Raw genomic sequence first — 14,831 nt, 5'->3', positions numbered from 1 at the left:
TAAGAAAAAAAAATCAACACATCTCCATGAGATGGTAAATAACCAATTCGTCTACTGCCAACTCGTCCACTAACCAAATGGTCTACTTTCATTTAGTCTAATGCCATTCCGTCCATCAACATTTCGTCCACCAACATTTGGTCCATTAACCATTTGGTCCAATTATCACTACGTCTAATCACCATTTCGTCTATTACCATTTTGTCTCAAAATCAGTAGGTCTAATATCCATTTCATTTTCATTCATTTTTGCACAATTTAACACTTAGTCCAATTAGACCAAATGGTAAATGGACTAAATGGCTATTGGACCAACTGGTTATTAGACGGAATGGCATTAGACTAAATGAAAGTAGACCATGTGGTAAGTGGACGAACTGATGGTAGACCAAATGATAGTAGACGAGTTGGCAATTGGACGAATTCGCTCCAGACGAATTGGAAATAAACCCATGAGATAACCACAATACCAGGAAGTTAACTGAAACAGAGAGAGAGGGGGGGGGGGGGTGGAATCAACCCCATCTCATAGACAATACCCAGGTTCAGGTTCATCGTTCAAGGAGCTTTAGTGAGTTATATTGCACCTACACAGAGGAGCTTTTATCAAAGACAATGGGGTCTGGTCAAAAGTTACTTCCCTCTTTTCACTTTTATGGGGGGGGGTGGTCATATTAATAAGGTTTTAATATCGATGGAAGGCTCATCTAATTATCTCAGCCAGTGAATTCACTGACATGATAAACAAAATAGAGAGTGCTAAAATTTGGTGGGAATGTCTGATGAAATGAGAATAAGAATACAAAAGTATTGTAAACATGAACACCCTATCGTATTCCAATCTAAATTATACATGATTATCAGCTCATAAATACTCTACAAGTTTGATACATATAATTTTATTTCAGAATGTTCAGGCGAACAATCATAGCAGTCTAACATTAGAGAGGTTAATATCCTGGATAAGAATTCGCAGCTGAAATAATGCAAAGCACAGAGAGTTGACACAGCTTATTTTGGCACAACCAAATATATATACAATGTTGTAAATTATGTTGTGGGTACCACACATGCTGACTTTCACCACGGTTGTGCAGTCAGCAACTAAGATCTGGGTAGGGCTTATTTTGCCTTGTCGTTTGGCTATGCACAGTTCAAAAATAGCCTGGGTCAAGAATCCAGAGCAATTCTTATATCTGATATGCTGAAAGTAAAATTGGACTCCAAGCAAATGCTCCAATCTGTAGTCAATCTTTTTCTTTGAGGAACATCACCAAGGTTTATAAATTTTTCTCATTTCCAAATAAGATTTGTCTTTACCTGACACCATGGATGTTCTTGATAGCATAACTGATCTCTCTCCTAAGCTCCTTCTCATCGTATTCCATCTTGACAACCTCGAAGGGAAACCTCTCGTGAAAGATTCTGTTGATTCGAGCTCCCCCTGAAAGCTCATTCGTGTTGATCTCATCCCCGGAACCCTCAATTCGCTTCTCAAAGTTCACACCAAAATGCTGGACCATTCTGTCGTTGGATGCAAACAGTATAAAATTTGTATTATATTCTCTGGATCTACATTGTTTTTATATCATCCTTTTCTTACATGTATGTGCATGTAAGTTATAAACAATTGCATGGGCCTTGATTCATAAATGTTACTATGGCAACTTTGCAATCCAAAAGTAATTACCATGGTAATGATACTTAACAATTAATAGAAAAATAATGAATTCATTGAAGTTAGCAGTAAAACAATTGCAGAGAATTAAGTAATTTTCATTGTTGCATAGCTAGAATTCACTACATTTATATATTTTATTTTATTATGAAAAAAATCATGCTAATTTATTCATGAAATGAATACTCCCCTCGGAGTATTGGGGTTAAGTGAACTTTGTAATCACTTTCAAAAGAGGAACACTGATTAATGTACAGTGTGGAGTAACCTGTTGTCCACCAAATTCTCAGGATTAACAAGGAGGAGTGGCACCACAATAAAGGAGTAACTTGTCCACATGTATTATGAAATGCCTGAATTGGCAATTACCAAACATATCAGCAATAATCCCGATTAAAATGACAGTTGGGGGTGTTTCACATCGATTTAAGTGTGACTTTGAGTCATGCTTGTGGGCGATGCACACGTGATAAAATCGTGCAATCTTATTGATTAATACACAGTAGCGCACATCCCCCGAGTATGATTTGACCAATGTGGTGATCCCTTTATTACAGCACACAACTTGGAATCCAAGCGTGACTCTAAATCACTGTTAAATCTTTGTGAAACACCCCTCTGAATCTTCGTATTGTTGGATTCTTCTTCAATCAAACAATCCAACGCAACCGGAATTGTACGTTAGAATCCTAGGAGTATGGCTTACTGCAGCATAGCTTTTGTTTTCCTGGTTGGGTCATCTGCGCTGAAATTCTTGTATTCTGCAACCTCCTTTTCCAGGGACATCTCCTGAGCCTGCAGTTTGTTCCGAAGCTGGGGCAGTGAATCTCGAATGTGATTGGTCAGTTGCTGTCACATGAACAAGGACAACAAACTTGTTAAAAAATGTCATGCATTTAAGATCCTTCAGTATGATTTATATAATTTACTGAATTTAATTTGATTCCCATCATTCCTTAAGGCATAGCTATTAGATTAATATATCCAATTAATTAAATTCCTCAATTTTGGCTTGACAATTAAACTTAGGGTTGTTTGATTCTTTTTTTCTACATCAAGAAGTATTATACCTGACATATAGTTCATATTTTATCTAGAAATTGAGATAAAAATAATGAAAGAGATCATGGATAATAAATATAGGATTTGTATAGCACACATATCCACCTAGCTAGGTGCTCAAGGCGCTCCTATATTACCCCGGCTAAGCTGGTCTACCGATTCCGGTGCACACAGCTTTTTGAGGAATTACTGCTGGTACCCATTTACCTCAACTGGGTTGAGTGCAGTACAATGTGGGTAAATTTCTTGCTTAAGGAAAACCTGCCATGGCTTGAAATCGAACCCACATCCTTCAGATTGAAAGACCAGTGTCTTAACCACTAGACCACGATGCTGAGATATCAAAATCAACTTTGTGTTGTTTTGGGAAAACGTATCATTGCTGGGGTCTTTTGATCTTGTATCTCACAATCTGAATATTTTGAGAACTGCCACTCAGTAATAGCTTGATTTTAGAGTTATGAAATATACATCTGTATATAGCAACCTTCTTTTTCCTTTCGAATAGTTTCAGATAATATGAGGTCACAATCATTGCCATATGTCTAAAAATGGTTCCATGACATTTCCTCTGGCGACAACTGCTCCGCTGTAAATTCTGCACCCTAGTGGAATGACCAATTTCAAATCCTATATCCTATCCTAAACCTAGAATAAAACCTTATTGAAGCCCTAACCATAACCCTATATCTTAGATGAAATAAAGCTACGAGCAATCTCGCGTCACTGTCTAGAATACATGTACATCTTTTTCTTAGCTGCCCTCATAATTCTTGAACTCTGATGCATGATCTCCAACACCCCAGTAAAGATACATGCATCTTGTATAGTTACCTGATTTAGGACTTTTTGAAGGAATGGAGTACCCATCTTGTCAGCTATATGCCTGTAGGATTGATGGCTGAGAAAGAACTTGCGTTCAGCAGCGAGGGCGGCCTTGATGTCTTTCTTACCTTCGATATCCCTCTGACTCCTGTTCACAACACCAATGTAACCTGACAGAAAAAAACAATCAGATGTTATGCACACACTAACGTATCAAATAGACTTTATTTTTATGTTTCTTTCTTTCCTTCTTTCCTTCATTTCTTTCATTTTCCACATGTGAAATATAACGCTTTTCAGCTTTTTTTTGTAGAACATGATGAAAAATCTCCACACACCAAATTTGACATGAGTTGGTTTATGGTGCCCCATGAATGAAGGCCAAATGAATATGTGACAGGCCCCATTGAAATCATTTCATATGGTTCATAACTTTGGCCATTAGTCCTAGGTCTTGTCCTTGGCATCGGACATCAATCTTGACCTTCTCTTCATGACCTTGTGCACAACACATGTCTTTACATTAAGATTCATTAGGGTTTTTTTTTAAATGGCTCCAGGAATATCAATGTGATAATCAGTGACTGACCTCTCCTCAGCGGAAGGAGTTTATTTTCCAGGATGTTACTTGCATCTGTTCCATCGTCCATCAGATCCAGCTTTGTGATGACACCGATGGTACGCACACCTGGTCAATAGCGACAGGAGAATCAAAGGTAATAATGATATCACTTTCCAATACACAATACCACAAAGGCATGAAATCAGGGCCCTGTCTTACAAAGAGTTGTGATTGATTCGATCAACCACAACTATGGAAAGCCAGCAATGCAAAAATCATGTTTGTTCAAATATTGTCTTGATATGATGTATTTTCATACATTCACTTTTTTGTTGTTGAAAATTCAGAGTGCACCTAAAGGACATTGTGCAAATTCTTCTATGATCAATTTCTAAGCTTTGTGACACAAGGGGCTCAGCTCTTACCTTTTGGATCTACTTCTTTGGCGATCTTGAGGGCATCTGAGTTGGCCAGATCAGAGTTGGCGGGAGAGACGGCTAGGATAAGAGTGCTTTCATTTGTTACAAACTCCATCACCATGTTGCGTATCTGCATCTCGATGTCCACGGGCTGATCTCCCACGGCTATTTTCGTCATACCCGGCAAGTCTATCAGTGTCAGGTTAAGTACTGTGTTTGGAGAACAAAACATGGAAAAAAGAAACATTAGATTCAAGATTTTTAATGATTGCAACTTATAGCGGATCAGTGGCTGCCAGGCCCACGATCAATTGGGCAAAGCAAATTTTCCGAGTATTTAATTTCATGTCTATTTCGAACAATAAAATATGGATTTTTTTAAATAATAATAATAATAATGAAATAATAATGATGATGATGATGATAATAATAAAGTAATATAAACAATTCAAGGAATAATTTCTTCTGGGTACCCATTTGGGGTCACGTGCTGCACAATGTGGATTAATCAATGAGCATTTACAATGCAAATGTGGTGTCCATAGATTCATGCATATTTCAACAATAATCAATGATTATTACATGTACATTACTCCACTTTATGTCAAAGATGGTCTTTGTTACCAAGGTGCTTTTTAATCCCTCATTTTCAGTTTCATACAATACATGTACAGGTACATGGTAATTGTACATTGATTGATTGATTGGGATTTTTTACCCGATTGCTAAGAAAGCATGAATGCTTGTAAGCAAGCAACCAGAGGACCGACGGCTTAAGGTCCTCTCCGAAGGACCTGGTAATGAAGATTAATGCCTTACCAAAGGGCACTAGCGCACCAAGTGGGAATCGAACCCGGGTCACCGAAATACGAATCCCCTGCTCTACCGACTGAGCTATCGCGCCTCCATTGCTTAATATTGCAACAACACTTTATATCATTTTGAATTTATACACGTACATGTACCTATCATGATCATCTTCCTACAATGTACATGATGTACAAGTTTTTAATTCAAGTATTCCTTATGATGTTAAATTCTGTCTTGGTAAATTTGAAAATAACTGAAACTAAAACTGACTTTAATACGAAGGTGACATGCAATCTGTCTCAAACATGTACATGTATATCAGACAAAATCCCTTAAAACCAGAACTACTTGTACGATGTACAAAACAAGCAAACTGCATTTTATTTTTTAACATTTACTTTCTTGTTAAATACATGTACATGAAGAGTACATACATGAACAACCGGTGCACTGGGGAAACCTTTTTCATTATTGGGGAACAATAATCTACATCTGTATGTATGCTTCACAAATGTATGTACGGTGTAGGAAGACAAAAATCTGCATAGTAAGATCTACATACATGTGCGTGTATAGGTTTATTTATTTCCTGTTCGTAACAAAGGAGATTTCACTTTTAAGTCCTTGTTCACTATTAACTCAAATTATTGAACCACCAAAAGAACTATACAAATGTTATAAATTACTGGTGTATTCACACACACACTCACACAGTACATGTACATGTAGGCTATATTGTACAAGGTTGGAACCTTGATACAACACTTCTTACAGGCACAGTGGCATCCTCAACAAAATGAATTGATTATTTCTATTATTTGCAACGTGATAGCTGAACTTTAGGTACCGGCCTACCAGGTATCAATTCATGAGCATATTCAGCTCAGCACACTGTAGGCTCACAAAACATACTGTACATAATGTCACATCTCATATTTTTTGTGTAAAAAAAAAATTAAATTGTATCATTGATTATACCTTTAAATATTGATGTAATTTTGACCGTCTTTAAAATGGTTGAATCAATAAATGAAATGAAAATGAAATTAATACAACATGTACAGAAGGTTTTACTTTCATGAGAGTGCCAAGTGAATCTTTTTCACTTGACAAGTCACATGTGAATCTGAAAATCTGTAAATGTCATCAAAACACTATCTGAATTAAAGATGAAATTTATGACAGTCCCTGTATCAATGTACTTATTTGGCAATTTCTCAGGACACAAGATAATATTCAACTTCCTTTCATATTAATACAGCTGGAGCAGAGTCCTTAGCAAACAATGATCTAATGAAAAAGTCTTTAAATTCGAGGTTGCCACCACATCATCATACATTGTACATGTACATGTACATGTACATGTAGATCTAGATCTACATGTATGATGTACAAAACATGTTAGTTTATTTGTTGTAACATTATAAACAATTAAACATGTTTCTACATGTAGATGTACATGTACAGTGTACATGTAAACTCTGAAATTTTGAAATCTACATGTATATGTAAGATGAAAATTACAACACCAGGGATCACTAACACAAATAAGCATATATGGGCAGAGGGAAAAATACATGGGGGCAGGGGCGATATTCATTTTTGCTGTCTGTGCCTGATTTCACTTCTAAAATCAGGGCCATTTGCATCATAAGACTTGTGTCAACTGGTATCAAGATACAAAAAGCTGATCATACATGTACATGTACATGTGTGTATACTCTTGGAATGCTGCAATCAGATTGGCCAGAAGTTTTTTTTTTTATGAAACACATGCAACTTTTCCCTCAAATTTTACTTTTGGTCTACACATGTATACAAGTACAGTCAAACCTGTCTCTCGAGAGTAAAAACCTATTTTGTTTTCAAATAGTAGCCACCAAAATCATCTCCCATCTGAAAGAATTACAACCTGATATAAAAGGCCACCATCTCTGGTGACCACTATGTCTGTTTCTCTTGGGTGCCATTTTATACAGGTTTTTGTACACGGTGTGCACAATAAGTTGCATGTATTGTACATACACAGTATACATGTAGGTACATGAACAGTATATGAAGAGTTTAGTTGCAAAAGGGTTTAGGTCCACTTTGGACCATTCTGAGAAAAACCATGTTTTTTATTCTCACTTACTGCAATATTCTTATGAGAAACCAAATTGTCATGATGTACTACCCTATCATGTGAACATAAAATTGGGTATAAAAGAAATCTACCTGTCTTCAATTTTTTTCCATAAATTCTTAAAAAATTATCATTGTGGACCTAAGCCCTTTTGCAAGTAAACTGAAATGAATCCAATCTATTTTGATTAAAAAAGTGATTTTTCTTTGCCCCTTTTTTTCACGTTGTCACGTAAATTTCAAATTTTCTTTGTTTTCATTAAAGCGACTAAAAATTCAGAGGTTTTGAGACAGAAAACAATAAAATTTATGGACCTAACCCCTTTTGACAAATGAGCTCTTCAGAAGAGTTTGTTTGCAAAAGGGGTTAGGTCCACTCCAAGAAATCATTCTTTTTATTCCCCTATATTGCATATTCTTATGTGAAACTAAATTTTCAAGATTCCCTACCATGACAACATAAAATTTACCTTTATTCATATTTTTTAAAATATTCTTTTCCAAAAAAATTCGGTGTGGACCTAATACCTTTTGCAACTAAACTGAAATGGACCTACATGTAACCCCTTTTGAAAAAAAAGTGATTTTTCTTTGCCATTTTTTTTCACTTTTAAATAGGAATTTCAACTTTTCTTTGGTATCATCTTATAGAGCTACTAAAAATCTATACATTGAGACCAAAAAAATCAAATTTGATGAAAAATGGACCTACAATGTACTAACCCCTTTTGCAAGTGAGCTCTTCATATGTACATGTACTTCTTAAAATAGATTTAACAGTTGATGCTCTCGATTAGGGTTAGACATGTCAGATCCAACAAGAAGGCCCTCTTGATTAAAAGGTCATCTCACACCTCCATAAGCTGCAGACATTTTAATCTATTCTGTACACTGCTCTTCTTTTACACAAACTATCAAGAATTTGATAACTACATGTATATGTACCGGTAGTACAGTGAAACCTGTGTACAAAACCACTAAAGGCAGACTAGAAAAGTTTTTTATTTATTTATTTAGCTGGTAAGTCTTTGTAGACAGGTTTTTATTATATTAAATAGTGTACATTTTTCATTGGGAACGATATTCATTTCGACTACTGATAATGGTCTTAAAATTAATCACAAATTTGCAACCTACTTAGCTCTCTCAATATTGTCATAATTCTGTCGTTTTCACTCATTAAAATGCTCTTGTTTATTTAAAACACCTAAATCAAAATATAATCATTTGATACTATTTAGGGGCCTACATGTACATTATAAACAAGGTGTTTTTAGGCCTTATATTTCAATGCTTTAGGGCAAAGCCACTTTTTCTTTTTTACTTGTACGCTAAAAATTGGAAAAATAGGAAAAGGGCACCAAAATCTCTAACATCAATGAGAGGGCACTATTAAAAGGGCAGTCAAACACACCATTGTGCACGCACCATTCAAGTCAATTCACCCACCCCTCCCTGTCCCTATTAAAGAGAAATTCCAGTATTTGCAGTAAACACTGATTTCATGAGAAAGTCTGTAAAACAAGGCTTAATTGTCAGTATATCATCGAGGATCTAGATCTGGTACAGTTACATAAACTGAACTTTGTGAAATCTTGAAATCTACGCTGAAAAATGTTCACACTGAAGATCACCAACACAGATAGGCACACGTGGGACAGTGTATTATTATTGCTAAAATAAAGACCCGACGGAAGTGACCGAATCCGCGCTTATTTTGCTTATTTCTCAGCAATTACACAATTTCTTCCAGAATCCTTTGGCACATATTTTTTATTCATACAAACAGACACTTAGGTGGTCATTATATTAGATTCTGTAAAAAGTCATTTTTAGATCGTTACCAAAACTGGAATTTATCTTTAACCTCAAATATTTTGGCTCAAGATTGTATTTTTGTGACTAATTTTATGATCAGTTCCTTTAATCATCAAGTCCTGATCATATGTACATACAAACATATGTATTAAACAGTGCATGCACTCTGACACTGTAATTCCACAAAATGATCAGTTTTCCAAGCAAAAGGGGTGTAACCCTAAACCTGAAATGTACAACAAGGATATGAGTTTATAGTTACTGTACATGTATGGACAGAAATAGAAAAAAAAATGTCTTGAGTCTGGTGACTGTGGACCAAAAAAGGGTTGTCTTAAAAAAAAAATATCTAAATTGCTTTAAGTTAAATTGAGGCATGTCAAAATGTGCATTAAAGAATGTAAATTGCCAGTCACACAGACTGTAAATCACATGATTGCATGCATGTGCACATATTACAATACAGGTACTGTAGTCCTCTAGAGACATTGCTTTCAGTGTGTGCAAATCAGGATCAGAATACACATCAACAAATGATGGGAAACATTGATGGGTCTTACCGTTGGGCGAGTAAACACGAAGGTTGATTGGGACGTTAGAGATTCCCTTGTTGCTACCGGTAACACGATCGGTCTCTGCTTCAATCTCCTTGCGAATCTCGTCAAAGTCGGTGAATTTCTTCCCTTTGCAGTGTAAAAATTCTCCATATTCTAAAAGAAAGATATCAATTATGACACAGATTTAAAAATTATTTTTCTTGTGAAAGTTACATGTACATGTACACTAAAGAAAAAAATCTGCTTATAATTTTTTGCGCTGAACATGTATTTTGTAGTCATCACATATTTTTAAAATACTAATTCATTAATCATAAAATCATATGCATGTATCTGTTGGGAAGGTCTTTGGATTAAAATCAAATACAAGATTGGAAAACATGTACATGTACAGTAGGGGAGAGTGGGGTAATTGAGGCCCTGGGGTAAATAAGGCCCCCAGTTAATAGTTTTTAGCTCACTGCTCAAGTTCACCAGTGTCAAGGGGATTGCTGTTAAGTGTGGTGTTTGAAACAGATCTTGAGTATGGGGAATGTTTCATAGCCCAATGCACATGGCCCGGGGGGGGGGGGGGGGGGGGGGCACTCAGTATATAATGCATAGTGGGTATGTGCCGCGGAGGGGACCCCCATTTTTACACTCAAATTTCCGTTCCGAGGCATAGCATTTTTGTCTTATTGAGAAAAAGAACAAAGAAAGCCGCTCCAGTGCATAGCATTTTCTTCTTCTCGAGAAATATTTTCGCATATTTTCCGTTACGCCGTTCCGGTCGCAATTTTGGTGAAAAGCGGTCGCAGCTCGCTGTCCGACCATCGCCTCTGCGCTAGCGCGCCCGTCAGTCGTGCCGCCGGGCTAGCTGCAAGTACGTTCCATAGGGATGCATACGCACTCGCACGCAGGCGACCCGTTCCAAGGACCCCCGTTTTCACAAACATTTGTAGTTCCGAAGCCCGTTCCGAGGACCCTCCTTTTTACAATGAGCCCGCTCCAAGGCCCCCGTTTTTTGTCTCGCCCGCGGCACACCCCTACCACTTTTTTGGTCGAGTGCCCCCCCCCCCCCCCCGGGGCACATGGCCAGGAGGAACACAAACCTAGCAGCACCTCACCAACCCAGTAATGTGTATTAACTTTTATCGTAGTCTACTTGTGTATAAAGGTACATGTATTATGGTACCAGTACTGTAGTAAAATTCACCAGTTGGACCCTCATTTTTTCTGACTGGAAGCCTACATGTACATGTATGAACTTAACATGTCCGATGGGGCAAATGAGGCCCCTCGGATTTTATAAACATAAATAACACTGTGTGATACATCTGTTGAAATGAAAAAAATGCAGTGTCTCCACACCTGCTTTATATGTACACTAAAAGTGTCATTACCAGTAGAAAATTACACATATATGTAGAAACGTAATAAACTGTGGTAGTTAAAAACACAATCCAACAATAATTCTTTTCATGATATTGAATAGGATTAATGAATAAATCCTTAAATGAGGGCCTTTGAGAAAAATATGAATTATTAATCCTGTGATTACTACAAGTAAATGTCCAGTGATTTTATCAAACCAACTGAACTGTTTTCTACTACAGTATATAGAAACACAAAATATCTTTTAATCAAGGGGCCTCATTTGCCCCATTTCGATGGATCCCCCTGACAACAATGTTTAATGCTCATTAATATGCAAATGAAATGAGATTGATTAGTTCTCATATTTTTATTGGATTCTAAATGTATTCTACTGTAGAACTAGTATCAGACATCTAAACATATATCCACTATGTCTATGCATTAATAAGATACAGGACAGGGGGCCTATTTACCACACTCTCCCCTACATGTACATACATTATATACATAAAATGGTGACAGAAATCTATTCATAAATTTTCACTGTTTATTGGTAGAACTATATACATGTACATGTACAGTACCATACACTCTAAAGAATGGGAAATTCAAACTTTATATACATGTACAGTACATTCAAAGCATTCATCTGCACATTTGTCCAACACAAAAGGAATCATTGATTGCTAAATAACTAAAAATAGTTATTGAATTGAAATAAACACAATTGATTATATCAATGCAACTATAAGTCTGTCTAAACTAGTCATGACCCTAAAAATAAACATGAGTAGAAACACATGTGCAGATTATGGCACAGAAAATATCAGGTTGCTAATGCTAACATGCCGAGTGCTGCCCTACTTAATACCATTATATTTCCGGTGCATTTAATAATGATGTGATATGATCAGTACTTATGATACCTTGTACATACATGTATTGTACATATACATTCCAAAGAATAGCTTACAAAAGTAACTTGCAGGAGCTTGTGGAATTCATACAGTACATGTATACATGTATGTAAATATATCTAATTTATCCGTGGGCTAGTTTTGACAAGATACTGTATGTATTGCACATGTTAATAATAATAGCAGAACTGTAAAAAAATAAAATACAATGAGTATCCCCCATGATAAAAATTTATACAAATTAAATTAAAAAAATAGAAATAAATAGATGCACAAATACATTTAAATAAAAATTACAAATATTTACAATAAAAAAAATTACTTCCAATGTATGAAATACATATTATACAGTAGTGTATTATAAATGTGGGCTACGTGTATGGAAGAAAGATATAAAATGAGATGAAAATACCTGTTTTTGAATGGTTCAGTTGCAGTACAAGAGGACGTCTGGTTACAATACCTGATCCACGAGGAAGGAAATCTCTGTAAATCAAAAAGATGAAGGCAAAAGTCATGTAGTAACGGTATAATGAAAAAAACAAATGAAACAAAGAGGGAAGGAAAAATGGAAATTTCTGTATTGATCAGATGACTGTACATTTTGTTAGAGGATTCATGACATGCCAATTTTGCCAAGAAATTGTTTAATATTACCCTCATATCAATAACATCCTTCAATAACAAGCTTTGCTTTTCAGAAGGTTTCTATTTCATTTCATTACGTTATACTATAATTGGCTCTACTTTGTAACTTTGTTGAAATTTTTAAATGAAATAAATTCATTTCCAATCAATCAATCAATATGCAGTCTATCATGACTGATTTATAAAAAAAAAGTAAAAAGAAGAAAAATGGAACTTGTTGAAGTGGATGAAATTAATTAATTAATTAAAAAATAAAACTGAGAGTGGGCCCATCTACCCAGCTTTGGAAATATCAGGGTAGGAATTAATTATAATTTTTAGGGGCTATCTTTTTTTTCCACATTGGGGCAATTGCAGAATGTTGGGGGCTATTTCTTTCATTTGAAGGGCTACTTTTTAGGGGAAAAATCAATTGAGCAGTTAAAAGCAAATATCATTCTTCTGCCACAGTTATGATATTGATTTTCTAAATAATCTTGAATATTGTTTGGAATAGACCTTGGGGTGACTCTAGAAATGGCCGCCCCAAAGCATGCATTGGGGGAATTTTAGCCTGGACAATTTGGGCTGTCATGATGAGGGCGAAATTGCCTGTTGCCCTTATGTACACTGTATTTCCTACATGTATGCTGGTAAATATCATCACTCATCAGGGAATTCTACAAAAGGGTCAGGCCATGTGATTGTGTATTAAATGATTATAAAATGCATAGCATTGATTTGACTCTGAGCTGTCAGTTCTGAATTGTTAACCGTGTCTGAGGTATGTTGCCCGGGGGGGCCACTTCCATTGACGAGTGGATACCATGCGCGACCATGGGGTCTCGAAAAGCACCCTACATGTAAACACGTATTTTCCATTTTCTGAAAATGCACCCCTTAACAAGTATTGGCGTGTGAAACCATACCCTTAACAAGTATTGGAAACAAACCGATTCTCTTGGCTAGTTCCCTGAATTGACCCCCTAAACAAGTACAGCGATATTTTTATTGTTATGTCACGGATGTCGGTTGTCGGCCTACCTTCACCCACATCATTGGGTTTAGTACAGCCCCACCTCCCACATCTCGCCCAAATCGTACTCTAAACACGTAGTGTTGACTCTTGGGGCAAAAGTACATCCTTTATAAAACATTTTAGTCTTAATTTTGTCCATCTCGCAAATTTGATCCTAAACACGTAGCTTTCCTGGCGAAAATAGATACCCTTTTTTCATTATTTTAGTGTTTTTGACACCCTTATCACGTTACATACGTAACGTGCCCTACCTTGAAAAAGACATCCTTTTTACGTGTTTTTTTGGTCGCGCATGGTATCCAGTCGTCAATGTAAGTGCCCCCCCCCCCCCCCCCCCCCCGGGGTATGTTGTAAAAGTTTCAAGTGAAAACAAGGAGAACCCAGCCAGGATATGGATGGAACATGACAAAAATATTAATGAATCGTAGTCCTGAATGTAGGACTTATATTACCACATCTATCATGAACCACATATGCATGTTATAACATTGTAAATGTACGAACAGGTTGTGTGTCCGGACGATCAATTTTAGAAAGTCATTAGGAAAAATTTACAAGCGAAGTTCCATTAATTTTTAGTACAAAATATTAGGAAATATTATAGAGAACAAAATAGAAGATGATTACAACCATTGAATTCATATCGAAAGACAAAAAAGAAGGCTTCAAAAATATGGAGTGTCTGGACAACCGACCCCCCATCCTACTATGAACCATATATGTGTAGAAGTGAGATTGAATCATTAGACCATGTGGAAAGAGACAAAACAGAAAGGAGACAAAGCGGGTAAAGACCAATTGGCAATATTTTACCCATTGAACTCACTGTCCTCAAGTATGAAGCTACACTGTAATATTATCAAGAGCTCTAGGGCAAGGCTAATAAATAATCATGTGTAATAGCATGGATCATATCAATGAGATCAGCTGTTCAATTTTAATCCCTACAGGGAATAACAGGACAAGTCCACCCCCACAAAGAACAAGCTGAAGAAGATCAGTATGCTTTTTGTTTTTGTTTTTTAGTCAAGCATAGT

General features: G+C 36.2%; 1 protein-coding gene across 7 annotated transcripts in view; it reads right to left on the bottom strand.

Moving 5' to 3' along the window:
- Positions 1–14,831, bottom strand: part of LOC129277823 (dynamin-1-like) — a 52,866-nt gene that overhangs the window by 34,235 nt on the left and 3,800 nt on the right. For all 7 annotated transcript variants that reach the window (XM_054913997.2, XM_054913998.2, XM_054913995.2 and 4 more), the window contains exons 2-8: positions 12,541–12,614; positions 9,859–10,008; positions 4,553–4,756; positions 4,155–4,253; positions 3,575–3,735; positions 2,385–2,527; positions 1,321–1,524 (exon numbers count right to left, since the gene is read on the bottom strand). In XM_054913997.2, the coding sequence (XP_054769972.1) occupies positions 1,321–1,524; positions 2,385–2,527; positions 3,575–3,735; positions 4,155–4,253; positions 4,553–4,756; positions 9,859–10,008; positions 12,541–12,614 (1,035 nt within the window). The remainder of the gene's footprint in view (positions 1–1,320; positions 1,525–2,384; positions 2,528–3,574; positions 3,736–4,154; positions 4,254–4,552; positions 4,757–9,858; positions 10,009–12,540; positions 12,615–14,831) is intronic.

Source organism: Lytechinus pictus, chromosome 15 (genome assembly GCF_037042905.1).
Source record: "Lytechinus pictus isolate F3 Inbred chromosome 15, Lp3.0, whole genome shotgun sequence".
In the NCBI taxonomy this organism is placed as follows: domain Eukaryota; kingdom Metazoa; phylum Echinodermata; class Echinoidea; order Temnopleuroida; family Toxopneustidae; genus Lytechinus; species Lytechinus pictus.
Note: the sequence above shows the minus strand (reverse complement) of the source record. Positions and strands in the feature narration are given on the sequence as shown.